Source organism: Microtus pennsylvanicus, chromosome X, assembly GCF_037038515.1.
Source record: "Microtus pennsylvanicus isolate mMicPen1 chromosome X, mMicPen1.hap1, whole genome shotgun sequence".
Classification (NCBI taxonomy): domain Eukaryota; kingdom Metazoa; phylum Chordata; class Mammalia; order Rodentia; family Cricetidae; genus Microtus; species Microtus pennsylvanicus.
In genome coordinates this window covers 52,996,427-53,012,238 of record NC_134601.1, presented here as the reverse complement: position 1 = coordinate 53,012,238, position 15,812 = coordinate 52,996,427, and the positions used below count along the sequence as shown (strand labels likewise).

At 36.7% G+C, this 15,812-nt stretch overlaps 1 protein-coding gene across 1 annotated transcript in view; it reads right to left on the bottom strand.

Annotated features, from left to right (window-relative positions):
• Positions 1–15,812, bottom strand: part of Cul4b (cullin 4B) — a 44,790-nt gene that overhangs the window by 12,653 nt on the left and 16,325 nt on the right. Inside the window, 12 exon segments of the mRNA XM_075957089.1 lie at positions 610–695; positions 1,654–1,764; positions 2,565–2,669; positions 3,425–3,617; positions 5,845–5,963; positions 7,178–7,245; positions 7,948–8,030; positions 8,331–8,420; positions 8,592–8,754; positions 9,508–9,581; positions 10,822–10,891; positions 11,524–11,627. Of these exon segments, the coding sequence (XP_075813204.1) occupies positions 610–695; positions 1,654–1,764; positions 2,565–2,669; positions 3,425–3,617; positions 5,845–5,963; positions 7,178–7,245; positions 7,948–8,030; positions 8,331–8,420; positions 8,592–8,754; positions 9,508–9,581; positions 10,822–10,891; positions 11,524–11,627 (1,266 nt within the window).

Here is a 15,812-nt window from a genome sequence, read left to right as displayed (position 1 = left end):
GCTATGTTCTTAAAATATTTTAAAATAGTCTTCTATCAATTCAATGTCTTCAAAAACTATAGCTTCAGCTACTCACCCCAAATATCCCCAGAGGTATTATTTACCACCTCCACCTTTTATCACCTCGCCTCTCTCCCATTACAAGCTCTGAACATGCAAATCCTCCAACTGATTAGACATCAAAAAAAGTGCCCAATCTTATAGTCTAGCTATAGTTCTTCTTACGCTAACTTTAGTCTAATACATTATTTTACTTTTATTCGTTTTATTCTTTTTTTTTGTTTTGTTTTTCGAGACAGGGTTTCTCTGTAGCCCAGGCTGACCTTGAACTCAAAAAGCTCCAGCTGCCTCTGCCTCCCTAGTGCTGGAATTAAAGGCATGTGCCTCTACTGCCTGGCACTCTAGATATTTAAGAAGATTAAATCCTGACTTAGGTCAAACATACTTACATTTTTTGATGATCTTTTTCTTCTACTGTACTGTTAAGCTGCTATGAAGTTATTTGTAAAAAATATATGTTTCTGTTTATCCTCTTCAATATGGAGTGCCACAAAAACTAAACTCAAATATCCTTAAGTTCAAGGAATTAAGATTTTAACTCACGTTTACCTGTTTGAACTGAATCATGATGTCTTTTGAAAGTTCCATGTCTTTAAACATCCCTTCAAGCTTGCTGGTGAATGCAGCTCCACATTCTATTGAAGATGTTTGTATAGTTATAATATTTCAAGGTAGTACAAGCAAAGAATTTAAAAATTTGAAAATAAAATGCAAATCTTACTTGGGAATAAAATATGACCTGTAACTTTTGGTAAGAATGAAAAGAAATTCTTACCCCCAGCTGGTGCCCTAATTCAGAGGCAAACTCTTTAATCCTATAGCAAGCAACCTTATCCACTTTCAGGAACATTTTATACACACATACAGAAGAATAATTCTTTATCTTTAAAAAAAGTCAACAATTTTGGACATTAACAAGAGGCTAGGATCCTCATAAGCTCATTTGAAATGTATGGGTTTGTGTTGTGTGTGAGGGTCAGGGATGTGTGTACAGGCGCAGGCACCCATTCATGCATGTAGAAATCAGAGGACTGGCTGTCCTGCTATACCACACTCTACCTTATTCCTTTGAAACGGAATCTCTCATTGTTATCTTGGAGCTAGGTTGGTGTCCAAGAAGCCCCAGCGATCCTCGTCTCCCATTTTCACCTAACGCCTAGTCACAGGGGTTACACATATACACATGGCCTTTTTACCTGGGTGCTGGGGAATTATTTATTTATTTCTCAAGACAGGGTTTCTCTGTGTAATATAGTCCTAGCTGTCTTGGAACAAGCTCTTATAGACCAGGCTACTCTCTCAAACTCCGAGATCCACCTGCCTCTGCCTCCTGAGTGCTGGGATTAAAGGTATGCGCCACCACCACCCGGCTTGCTGGGATTTAAACTCAGGTCCTCATGCTTGTGCAGAAAGCACTCTTACCCACTGAGCCACCCTCCCCCCCACCCCCTTAGTTTATGTTTTCATCATGTGTATATAAATTGATTAACAAAAAAGCAATCAATGAAAATAATACAATTAATTCAGCATTTCCCTCAAATATTAAAGGAAAAATTGAAATAATAAAAAAAGGAAAGAGAATGGCAAACATACCATGTTTCAGTTTAGACAGCATTGATTTTTCAGCATCTACAGATGCACTCTTGCCAACTAATAGGCGTTTGGCTAAATCTTTCTTATAGAAGGCCTCAAAAACATCTTTGCCTATATTAAATAAAAAACATAACACTCATGATAAGCCAAATAAAGTTTAACAAATGGGCTTCAAAAAGCTTAATCACAGCACCTCGAGTTATTTTACTTTATACATTTCATTCAAGTTTATTAAACTTAAGAACACTGGAGGTCTATGCCAGGCATTTCAAAAGTTATTTGATGTAAAACTATTAATAAAAATATTAACTTTTCTTCAGAAAATAAACCATAGTACACTGGTAATGGTTAGCACCAAAATTCAAGAGATTTAAAACAAGCAGTAAAATCCCAGCTTTTTAATAGTGCAAAGGTCAAAGCACAAGGCAATTTAGTCACATTTTTCAACTATTTTTTTCCTCAGTTTTTCGAGACAGGGTTTCTCCATGTAACATGGCTTTCCTGGAACTCACTCTATAGATCAGACTGGCCTCGAACTCAAGAGACCTGCACGCCTCTGCCTCCAGTGAGCTGAGATTAGAGGCTTGTGTCATCACTGTCCAGCTTCCTCAACTCTTCTTAAGGAATTAAAGATATGCAATGAATAAAATGCAACCTCCAGCCCCTAACAATCTCTCCAGGTTATATAAATGTTTCTAGATCCTCTAGGAATGCTTTATTTAGTTTGTTTTTCATTTGTTTTGAGACAAGGCCTTGCTATGTTGCCCAGTTGCCCTGATTCTCACTATGTAATCTATACATCAATGCTGCCTCAGCTTTCTGAATTCTAGACTACAGGTATCTACCACTATGTAGCTCAGAGAGCTTTGTTTTAAAAGAAAAACATGAAAGCAGTAATAACCAACACTTACCATAGATAAATCTAAATATAATCATTATTTTATCCAGCATTTTCTCAAGCTCTTCATCTGTAGCTTCTTTATTGCCAGCTCGAAGTTTTGAATCTACATACTTAGCTAAAATGGAAAAACAACATTGCTGTTTGGTGACCATGGGTGTCTAAAAGGTGCTGACCACTACAATACCAAATAAAACTATAAAATACTCTTCAGCAATATGTACATGCATTATATAAGTCTCCTATATAAGGGAGATCAAGTTAACTATTAATATCATGGGGCTAATAAATACCACAGCCTAATAGCATTAAGTCTGACTACAGACAGGGTATATTTTCTGGTATAATGATATCAAAATGGGTATGAAGGACTACTTATGTAGCTCTGTGGTAGAGTACTTGCCTATCATGTACAGGACTCTGGGTTCAAACCCTAGTACTTCAGAGAAGAGAGAAGAGAAGAGAGAGGAAGAGGCAGAGAAGGCAGAGGAGAGAGAGAGAAGAAAAAAGAAATTTTACAAATGGTCAGCCTTCTTAAACATTACTTAAATTTCAAGCGGCCCTTTTCCTGTAGCTGTAACTAGAGACCTTTAGAAAATAGTACTCTGCCCCATTTATAAATCACCTTAGGCTTGGAAAGCACAGAATCAAGCTTGCTCACTAAAAGTAAACAGGGTCCAATGTTCTATCTCACAAAGATAGAACACGAAGGCTTTGAGAATCTATTTAGCTTGAAGGAATTTATATCTTACACCCATGTCCTTAGAGACAATTTCAGACTTGGCATTACTACCTAAGCAACATCAAACATGTAAGATATAGGTATAATATGGTTTTACCTCAGAGTAAATGTTCTAAGATTGTGAAACATACCTATCAGTTCAGCTGGTTTATTTGGTCTTTTATTAATGAATGTTTCAAATGCTTCTTTCATAGCATTGATAAATTTCTCATTTTTCAGAAAGCAGGTATCAATTATATGGTCAACTTTATCTTTAAAGTCCAACAATTCTTGAACCATGGTTTTATCTTTTTCAGGATTAATAACAATAGTACTTCCAAAAGCCTGAAAATGAAAATGGAATAATGAGAATAATCACCAAATCATATTTTAAGTTGGCACATGTATTCAACAATCTTAAAAAGGTACAGCTGTCGTTGAAGGAAAAACACCTAAACAGGCAATACTCACTCATAAACACAAAACTGAATAACCTTGGGTACACATGATATCCTAATGGGGTGTCATCACTAGACTCTACAAGCTTTTTCTTATTGTTAAGGAAGTCAGATCTGTACTTTTAAAAATAGGAATGTGATGAGGAAGGGAGGGAAGAGAGATGTGTGGTTCAAACTTGTTAGGCCCTAGACTTTATTCTAACCAAATGACTGCAGAATGCTAACAATCCTTTAATTTCCCATATTCACTGATTTAAGTCATAGAGCTAGAAATCCCAAACAATATCACTCAAATTTTATTGCTGATATGTCACACAGCTACATTCTCAGGCTGATATTTCAAATGTTTTATTTTTTAAAATTCCTTCCTTAAAACTGAATAGAAGACCTGGATATCAATCCACACACCTTCGAACACCTGATCTTTGATAAAGAAGCAAAAAATATCAAATGGAAAAAAGAAAGCATATTTAACAAGTGGTGCTGGCATAACTGGATATCAACATGTAGAAGAATGAAAATAGACCCTTATCTATCACCATGTACAAAACTCAAGTCCAAATGGATCAAAGACCTCAACATAAAGACAGCCACACTGAACCTTACAGAAGAGAAAGTGGAAAGTACACTTAAAAGCATTGGCACAGGGAACCACTTCCTAAATAGAACCCCAGCAGCACAGACACTGAGAGAAACAATTAATAAATGGGACCTTCTGAAACTGAAAAGCTTCTGTAAAGCAAAGGACACAGTCAATAAGTCAAAACTATAGCCTACAGAATTGGAAAAGATCTTCACCAACTAATATCAGAGGGCAGATCTCCAAAATATACAAAGAACTTAAGAAATTGGTCATCAAAAGAACAAATAATCCAGTAAAAATGAGGTACAGACCTAAACAGAGAACTCTCAACAGAGGAATCTAAAATGGCTGAAAGACACTTAAGGAAATGTTCAACATCCTTAGTCATCAGAGAAACGCAAATCAAAACAACTCTGAGATTCCATCTTATATCTGTAAGAATGGCCAAGATCAAAAACACCGATGACAACTTATGCTGGAGAGGTTGTGGGGAAAAGGGAACACTTCTGCATTGCTGGTGAAAATGCAAGCTAGTACAACCCCTTTGGATGTCAGTGTGGTGATGTCTCCGAAAATTAGGAAACAACCTTCCTCAAGATCCAGTAATACCACTTTTGGGTATATATCCAAAGTATGCTCAATCGTGCCACAAGGACATGTGCTCAACTATGTTCATAGCAGCTTTGTTTGTCATGGCCAGCGGAAACAACCTAAATGCCCCTCGACCGAAGAATGAATAAGAAAAAAGTGGCATATTTACACAATGGAGTACTACACAGCAGAAAAAAATAACAACAGCTTGAATTTTGCAGACAAATGGATGGGGCTGGAAAACATTATTTTGAGTGAGGTAACCCAGACACAGAAAGACAATTATCACATGTATTCACTCATAGGTGATTTTTAAACATAAAGCAAAAAAAATCCAGCCTACAAACCACAATACCAGAGAACTTAGACAACAATGAGGACACTAAGAGAGACTTACATAGATCTAATCTACATGGGAAGTAGAAAAAGACAAGATCTCCTGAGTAAATTGGGAGCATGGGGACTTTGGGGAAGGACTGAAGGGGAGAGGGGAGAGGCAGGGAGGGGAACAGAGAAAAATGTAGAGCTCAATAAATATCAATAAAAAAATAAACCCTTCTTCTCCAAGAAACTACCAACTGCCAATAACAGACAGAGGTGGCCTTCATGAGCCTCTTCGAACAAATAAAGAAAAAAAATCCTTCCTTATGCATTTAACAGGGGGGCTGGAGAGATGGCTCAGTGGTTAAGAGCATTGCCTGCTCTTCCAAAGGTCCTGAGTTCAATTCCCAGCAACCACATGGTGGCTCACTACCATCTGTAATGAGGTCTGGTGCCCTCTTCTGGCCTGCAGGCATACATGCAGAGAGAATACTGTATACATAATAAATAAATAAATATTTAAAAATAAATAAATAAAAGCAAAAAAATGCATTTAACAAGAAGTGCTGATATTCTTGGTATATAGATTACAAAACATTCAAGAGAAAACTGTTAATACCTTGATATACTCAATCCACTGCTGTAAGAGAACCTGAACTCCACCTCGAACTCTACTGAAGAGCTGATACAGAAGAGACAGATCTTGAATTCGATTTTCATCAAGAAGGTTATTTAAACCTGGTTTGAAACATTTTGGCATTAAAATAAAAGAATCAAAAAGTGAATAAAATTGTCATGCATTTTAATGAAATGTAAGTTGAAATTACTATTATGATATACTGGTCTAAACTATATTAAGTATATCCTGTAAGAACACTAAGCTTTAGAAGTTCTTCACTCTACAATGCTAAAACACACACACACACACACACACACACACACACACACACACACACACACACACACACAGAGTTTGAAATGCAAGGAATACCTTCCTTTACTGCATTCTTACATGTCCAAATTGCCACTGTTTCTCTTTTTGCTTTGCAGTACTTTGGATGAACTCAGGGCAACTCATATACACTAAAATGTTTTATCACTGACTCACTCCACCCAGCTCAATTTCTTGACTGGTGTTAGCAGAACTCTCTTCTCAGTTCCACTTTCAGTCAGGAAACTGGCAACAACAGAAAGTTTAGGACAATGAACAGGGGAAAGACTCATCAATCTTCAGAAATGAATTACATGCTTATCGAGTTTTAGGTTTTTCTTCATTAAATTCAAAATTCTTTGATAAACTTTTGGTCAAGCTGTTTTAATAAAATGATTTTGAGCACTAAAAACTTAAAACTGCTATACAAAAAACAATTCACAAAATATTCTCCTTTCCTTCTGATGCTTAGTTATTAATAAGCAGTTTTTACTAATAATGGCTAACTGAGACAAACAGTTCTGAGACCATTCTTCCACCACTGATTAAGATTAGGGAGGCAGAGGCAGGTGAATCTCTAAGGTGGAGGCCAGTATGGCCTACAAAGTGAGTTCTAGGACAGGGGCCTACAAAGTGAGTTCTAGGACAGACAGGGCTACACAGAGAAAGCCTGTCTCAGAAAAAAAAAAAGACTAGGGTGGCACATGTTAGGGATAGTATTTATTTGAACTTTCTGAGCAGACTTGATGGTGACCTTATCTAGTTTTTTCATTTAGATTTTATTTTATATGTTAGGGTTATGCGTTATTTCTTATGTTTTGCCTGAATGCATGTGCAGTGGGAATCCCTGGTGCACGGAAGACAGAGAGAGTATTGGATTCCCTGAAAAGTAGAATTTTGGAGGGTTGTAAGCTGCCATGTGGGTACTGGGAACTGCTAGAGTCCTTTGCAAAAGCAACAAATGCCCCATCCACTGAGCTATCTCTCCAGCCCTAGCAATCTTTTACAAATTGCCAATTACCTTTCTGAAGTATTGCTGTTAAATGTTCACCTAGAAGTTGTTTCTCAACAGAAGCAATCAGTGACTTCCTAAAAGGAGGAAAACAGAATTACTGAGATAGGATTCTTCTGAAACTTCAAACTTCTAGAGAAAAGCCAAATATTTCATTTTACATTAATTTTGTCATTTCAATCGTATGTGTCAATTTAATAGTGCTGAAGATTTATTTTGCATTATGCCTAGAGGAAGAAAAGTAATGCATATTTCAGAATTTGCTCAAAGTAATGTTTTTCAAGGTCTTGCTGTGCCTGGCTTTTTCCAAGTTTCTCAGCTTTTTACTAAGGTAAAAACAGTTATTTATGCTGCTTAATGGAACTACTTGGTTAGTAAGACTGAAAAGTACAGAAGCAGTTTCTCTCTGAACACCCACTTACTGAGTTTTAATCACTAAAAAGATTTTAAAAGCCGGGCATGGTGGTGCATGCCTGTAATCCCAGAACTTAGGAGCTGGCATGGAGGACTGTGAGTTCCAGGGCAGCCTAGGTTTTAGGCTGCATCAAAAACACCAAAAATTTAAAGATTAACCCTATTTTGAAATTACATACTTAACACATCCAAACAATAATCAAAACCTTGATTAAGTCTAATTAGTTAAGGTAAATAATAACTTGAAGTTTGCATTATGAAAACAATTGTTAAAGACTAAGTCAGACCTGAAAATTGTTACTAACATGTTTAAGATGCTTAAATTGCTTTACCAACAGTTTTAAGACTAAGCATGTAATACTTACTGGGTGGTCTGATCTAAGTAAGTAATAAGTCTGTCTGCTTCTTCTTCTAGGCGTTTATTAACATGATGAAGATACTCAGGAACCTACAAAGATAGTTTTTTATATTATTGTTTTCCTCCCCTTAAATCACTCAGAAAATGTCAAGTCCAAAAGATCCGGGGATCAGCCCCGTCAAATGTGACAGGGTAGAATCATATGTAAAATTAGAGGTAGAGTTTATGATCCAGAATTCTGGCCTTTAAGAAGAGAGAAAAGAAAGGAGCACCTAAGTGAGAGAAGAGCATTACAATGTTGGGAATATAAATACAAAGGGAAGTTTGTGTTCTACAATGTAATATCTAATGTAAGAGGTGGTGGATTTATTAATCATGATTTTTAAATACCTCTCTTTCTTGCATTAACTTTTGACCTTCAGCTGCATAAAGCCGGTTAGTTTCTTCTAAAAATCGTTGTTCAAAAGAGTCTTGGTAAATCTAGGAGGGAAAAAACCAAAAATATTTGTTTAGTCATTAAATATGTACTGAATGTCTTCCATCCCATCTGAACTCTACCTGAACAGCACTCTGACCGTGGATTTCAAACATCAAACTAGGAATAGGAATCAGATTCATAGGCAGCACAGGTGAGTGCTAGGTGTAACTTACTTGCAAATCAGACAGCATACTTAAAAGGCTTCGAAGTAAACTTCTATCGATTGCTTCACCATTCCGCTCTCTCTCAATCAAGAGAAGGATGCCATCAATTGTTTTTGTTTGAACTTTTTGATCACTTATAATATGAGCCCGAAATAACTCTAATCCCATGTCCCTAAAATTAAAAGAAAAAAAAAAACATCATCTAAACTGGCAATACAATGTCTGAACAGGCTTAGTTAACTTATCTCATGTTAACTGGAGCCCCAAACTTCGAAGCAGTGATTATAAAAGAATAAAATCCATGTTTAATTTTGAGTAACATTATGAAAGCATACAGGAAGCTCATTTTGTCTTTAATGGGAACTGAAACTGAATTCCTGGCTTCCTCTATAACTTTTTTTAGTGTCTTATTTCTTCTGGTGGCTACCTTTTCTTAGTCAAATCAAAGATAAAACTAGTTCAAAGACATAAAATAATTTTCACTCTACTGGATTTGAGTAATTTATTTGGTCATTTAGTACATGGCTTAAGAACCTGAAAGTCAGTGAATTTCAATCATTACTGTAGGTATATGCTAAACACCTGAGGAGGGACCAATTCATTCTATTATTTTATTTTCACGAACAAACACACTTTTCAGTATATAGTCACAAGTAAAAAGAAACCTTAAATAATCAGCAATAACAAGATTTGGGCACAGAAATTCTATAGTAAACTTTAATCTTCATACTTTACATAGAAATTTCTTCATACACTATGACTGAAAGTTAGCTTTCTACCATATTAAAACAGGCAAAAAAAAAGCTAAAACTCAAATGAGAAATTTTAGGAGAATATTCTGAATACATCTTGATCTCTTTCATTATAATAATGTTATATAATATATAACAATTTTTTTTTCATAGTAATTCTCTGGCATCCTTACCAAATGGAGGGTAGCATGGAATTCTGAAGAACATAAGTTCTATCCAGAAACAAAAAAATGCTCCTTATCATTATCTGTCAAAAAAAAGAAATCAAGCAATTTTTGAAATTTTGAAACTGTAGCTCTTAATGAGAATTGAAAGATTTTTATACTAAACAGACTATTAGCATCATTCAAATAAATACATCTAGCTGAGCATACCTCATATACTTATCTTTAAACTATGGTATTAATCTAGACAACAGAGAATTAAGATGGCCCTCTGATGTCTTTGCTACTTAAGAAGTACCTGAAAAGGGAAACAAGAGGTAGTACTGGGGTGCATGCCTACAAATCCAGCCCTCAAGAGGCTAAGGCAGAAAGATCTTGAGTTTCAGGCCAGCATGGGCTACACAGTGAGAGTCTATCTCAGAAAAAAAAAGAAGGAATCCAAGGTACAGTTAGTTCTTCCTTAGCAGCAGTGCTGGGAGGTAAAACTGTCTTAAACTATACCCATGGCATTCAGGGGGGTAGGAAGTGAACTTAAAGACTTCTATTTACATTAATAGAATAATACCAGACTAGGGAGGATGAAGAAAATGCATCATCTAAATAAACTAAAATACCAACTTTTATAAGTAGCCAAATAATCTATGGGGATATTACCAATAAGACTAACAGAGGAAGATGAAACTTTAATGAGAAATAATTCGAGGTCAATAATTCAGAAAAAAATGAATGGAAGTCAGGTGTGATGACTGATGCACATAATTCCCAGCACTTAAGACACTGAGGCAGCGGGATTTGCCATGAATTTGAGACGGGCATAAGCTACACAGTGAGTTCAAACTCATCTGGTTACAGAGTAAGACCTAACCTCAACACAAAAACTGCTATCAACAACAACAAAGACTCTAGAATGGAAATCATTCTGAAATGTTAGTTTCCCTATAATTTGTAGTTTTAAAGTAAAAATCTAACCCAAATCAGCTTCCAATTTAGAAAAAGAACAATTATGGAGCGCCTCCCGTCTACAAAAGTTTTTAATTCACCTATTTCTTTTGCAACAACGTCTTACCATGTAGCCCAGACTGGCCTAGAATGTATAATGTTTCTGTCTCAGCCTCCCAAGTGTTGGAACTCCAATTGTGTGCTGACACTTCTGCCTCTAAAGGCTTTTTTCTATTACTATACAGTGCTCAAGATATATGCCAGGGTATCACTTAGGCTAAGCCGGTGCTTTACCACTCAGCTACCCGATAATTCCTTCAACAAAATTGTCGAAACATTCTAGCACTTGAACTTGTTTGCAATGAATTATGTAGTACAACTTACCATTTGCCTACAATGATTTTGCCAGCATTTATCAATCTTTTTTAGAAAAAGAACACTATCCAATGAATCCCTGAGACATATGTTAAGGATATTTAAACTATTTCAAACAAGCAATATGTATATTTTTTGTCTTGTTTTAAATATATAATACCCATAGAACAAATGAAATTAAATAAATTATAGAACATAATTCTATTTCTTAAACTGCAGGAAATTAGATCCCACTTAACCTGCCTTTAAATCTAGTTTCTTTTTTTTTTTTTAAAAAAAAGGTCAATTACATATACACTATTCTGCCTGCATGTATGCCTGCAGGTCAGAAGAGGGCACCAGATCTTATTATAGATGGTTGTGAGCCACCATGTGTGTACTAGACCTCTGGAAGAGAAGCCAGTGCTCTTAACCACTGAACCATCTCTCCAGCCTGCTAAATCTAAACTTAAACATAACTGAACATTATGTTTTCTGTTTAAGATTTCCCTCAATGGAAATCTGCCAGAACAAAAGGTTAACAACAGGAAATTTTTACTTAAATAAATACCACAAATGTAGATTTTGACCCTAATTAAAACTGAAATTTCAAAACTTTTTTTCCTTTAGAAATAACAGAACAAAAATAGTCTACCAAACATAGGCATTCTACTTCCAATGGAGACATTCAAGAAGAAACAAATTTAAGATATTCTGTTTTGAAAAGGATATTCTCTGAATTGATGAATCTGTGCTTTGATGTGATCTTCACAGATCTGTCTCAGCTGCATATACAAATTTGCAGAAATTTTGTAAGAACAAAGATTTTCTACGGCCTGTAAGATAGAATACATAATTCATTACGACAGGATAGAGGAGGGGAAGGGGTCTCAGTAATCACATGAAGTCGTTGTTTTGTTATATGCTACCTCAGCTCATTAAAAATCTTGTCCTTTTTCAAAAAACAAAAGTATGATATTAACCCAGGAGGCTGAGGCAGGTGGATCAGAAGTTTGAGGCTAGCCTGAAAACCCTTAGTCACATATATACACACAAGCACATACCCCCTCCAAAATAGACACAAAGTAAAACAAGAAAATATAACTAATGTGGGTAAAAAAACTGTTTTACTACCAAGGTACTACCTCAAAATGTCCACATTTGTATGCTTATAATTGTTACACCAAAAGTTAAGGATGAAGGGAATCAAGTCAAGTTCTACTCTGTGAGGATATCCAATTCAGAGCGACTACTACATACAAATGATAATAGTTTTCATAAGCAGCGTATCACTAAAATTTAAAAATAATTTTGGCTGTTGTTTATGTATGAGATGGGTCAGAAACGACTACTACAACTCAATTAAAACTTACTTATACTTCCTTGGATTTTCCTGAATAAAGTAGAAATTATTGGTAGGAGGATTAAAATTAGTATGATATAAATACCATGAAATTTTCTCCAGTGTTTCAATTTACAAAATGTTTCAATATAGGGGCTGCAAATTGGGCTTAGTGGTTGAACACCTGCCTACCCAGTTTGAGGCCCAAGAGTTCATACTCTGAACAACAAAAAGAACGCATTTTTCCTTCATTAGAGTACTTGAATTTATCCTCAAATCTTAAGAGGACAAGTTCAGATTCTGCGTTTCTTACTATGTGTATCAAATCAAAAGCCTTTCAAGTTTAAAACAACAGGTATGGTAACTCTGATGTTACTCCATAATTGGTAATGCTCAAGAGTACACCAAGATTCCTTTCTCACTATAACACAAGACAAAATCCCATATTAAAAAGGACTTGGAGGGTCCAAGTTCTATTGGTCTGAAGGGAATTTTGTAAATATGTAGCTAAACGTCATATTGGTAGAATTCAAGTCCAGTAATCCAGAAAAAAAAAAAGAAGAAACTGCCAGGCAGTGTTGGTGCACATCTTTAAATTCCACCATTTGGGAGGCAGAGACAAGCAGATCTTTTGAGTTAAAGGCCAGCTTGGTCTACAAAGAAAATTCCAGGATAGCCAGAGCCACACAGAAATCCTGTCTCAAAAACAACAACAAAACAGTTTAAAAAGGAACCTACTTATTCCACTAGAGGGAAATCAGTAAGCCTCAGAAGGAGAGGGTAGACCCATCAGATTTAACAGCTAAGGAGAAACAGGAAAGCTGAGTCTTTCCTAAGAACGACTCGGTACAGTCCATGTAAACCTAGGGTTAGGTCACAAATGCTTAGGGTGCCCTTGCTTCTTTCCTGTGCTCTTCTATTCACACTGGTCCTAGATGGGGTGGGTGTCCTCCTTCTTCCTTTATAATACTTCTTACTGTATTTAAGCTCTTTATGAATGACTGACTCATTTTCTCACGCATTTCTCACTCCCTGCTTAGGTTGTCAATATGACATAATATATACTTCATCTTTTCTACTTTCCCTACTTCTGATACTTATTTATTCCACTTCCTTTTGTGTTCTCCTTTATCTCATAAACCAGTTCTTGACACCTTTATTTATACTCTCACATAAGAAAGCACATTTTCTGTTACTATTCAACTGGGTACTGCTTCTTCAAAATCAGGTTACTCCTTTCACTGCCACGGATTTGCCTAATGCTGCCATCCATCACCTCCACTGACCCGCCACTAAATCAATAACTTTCTTTTTAAGTGTATATCCGGCTCCTTGACTTTACTTCTCACAGAGTGATCACAGAGTCGTAAGTTATTTAATAATTTGAGTTTCAAAGTATGTGTATGTGTTTATTTGACAGAGATTGCAACAAGACAGATACATCCTGCATATTAGAAGGGACGTGATCAAAAAACTTTAGTGTGAGCTAAGTGTTGTTACAAAAATAATCCGAAATAAGACTCCCTACCACAGTCTTTAGGAGAGAGACACGAAGAAGTCTCCAGGGCAGAATCATCCCAACCACCCAGAGCGAAAAGGATAGAGCACTTGTGAGAATAATCAGAAACAGAAAAATGAAGCTGAGCTTTACATGCAGTCTCATGTATGATTAGCTAAAAGGTGGTAGAGTAAGTTTCAAGTAGGCTAGAGTAGTATAACTCAGTGGTAGATTGTTTGCTTAGTATTCATGAGGTCCCAGGTTCACAACCTAGCAATCTAAAAGATGAGGGTGTAAACACAGGGTCTTTGAAGGTAGTCAGGCATAAAATACAAACATTTAGCAAGCTTTTAACCCTTATTTCTCCAAATCCTAGCCCCTATCCTCCCAAACCCACATATCAAATTAAAAGCACAAAATAACCCACTCAAACCACTTGCTTGAAAATAATATATACACAGAGAATGAAATGTGCTTCACAGTATGAAAGATAAAGAATTCCCACCACGGCGCTCAACTCTTGCCATAGGCTGTCTAAGTTAGGTATTATTTTTCAAACTTTTATATTTAAAGAAAGGAAAACAATTGGCTGGTGAGGTGGCTCAAGCCTATGGCCATGACTTCCACTGATGAACTAACAAAGTTAGCTTCTGACCTCTACAAGCATTCTGTGACATGTTCCTCCTCCTACGCCATCATACATAGAGGCATAAACAAATTAAAAATTAAAGTTTTTTAAAAAAGACCTGATTGTGGTAATTAAAGTTTTTGAAAAAGACACCAGGTTGTGGTGACACATACCATATAGCTAAGTTCAATAAAACAAGTGACAGCTAGCTCATGCTGGTGTGGATGTGGAGTAAGGGGACAAGTATGTAAGAGGCAGAGGCATGTAGATCTCTAGGAGCTCACCGACAGCCTGATCTATATAGTAAGTTCCAGGCTACCTAAGGCTATACAATGTGACCCTGTCTCAAAAAAATTAGAAAAAGAGAAGAAACTAGGTATGGTAACAAATACTTGAAGGCCAGCACTCAGGAGCCTGAGGCAGAAAAATCTCAAGTCTGAGTATGAGCACAACTTGGGCTATACAGAGTAAGATTTTGCCTGAAAAAAAAAAAGAAAGAAAGAAAGAGAGAAATAACACTGTAAAAGTTTAGCAATATACAGCAATAAAATGCAAAATATCTTTTTTTCCCGTTTGTTATTTATTAAAGATTTCTGTCTCTTCCCCGCCACTGCCTCCCATTTCCCTCCCCCTCCCCCTATCAAGTCCCCCTCCCTCGTCAGCCCAAAGAGCAATCAGGGTTCCCTGCCCTGTGGGAAGTCCAAGGACCACCCACCTCCATCCAGGTCTAGTAAAATGAGCATCCAAACTGCCTAGGAGACAGAGACAGAGACCCACATTGGAGCACCGGACAGAAATCTCAAGGTCCAAATCAGGAGCAGAAGGAAAGAGCACGAGCAAGGAACTCAGGACCGCGAGGGGTGCACCCACACACTGAGACAATGGGGATGTTCTATTGGGAACTCACCAAGGCCAGGTGGCCTGGGTCTGAAAAAGCCTGGGATAAAACTGGACTCGCTGAACATAGTGGACAATGAGGACTACTGAGAACTCAAGAACAATGGCAAAATATCTTTTATATTTGGTAAAAAAGGGTAAGATACAGAACAAAGTACTAAGAATTTGCAGGAAGGAAATAAACCATCAAATGAAACTTACAATTGTTTTTGTTTAATCCTTTTTACATTGTTGTGTAAATTCCCCCCAATCCATCCTGCAGGAAGCTCCTTTAAGCAGAAAGGTAAACAACTCAAAATAGCTTCTGGAAGTCCCTGAAACTGACCCAATTTACTAGGAACCTCCCTGACAAAGTGTACAATAAAAGCTGAGTCTAAGACAGGGAAGCTGGGATGCAAAGACTCTGAGACTGGGTCAGCTGGGATTTAAACCAATAGAGGTTTCTGGTAAGGACTCTGCAGGCTGTGAAGTGTGCTCCGGGCTCCCAGCTTTGTGAGTTGTCTGTCACCCATGCTGGGCTAGGCTTTGGTGATATGAGACATTTCTGCTCCTGTAAGTAACCCCAATAAAACTCACTGGTTCATCAAGCTGGACTTTTATGGTATTCATACTTTTTTCTATCATGGATTCCTTATCTGGGGTGAGTAGACCTGCGT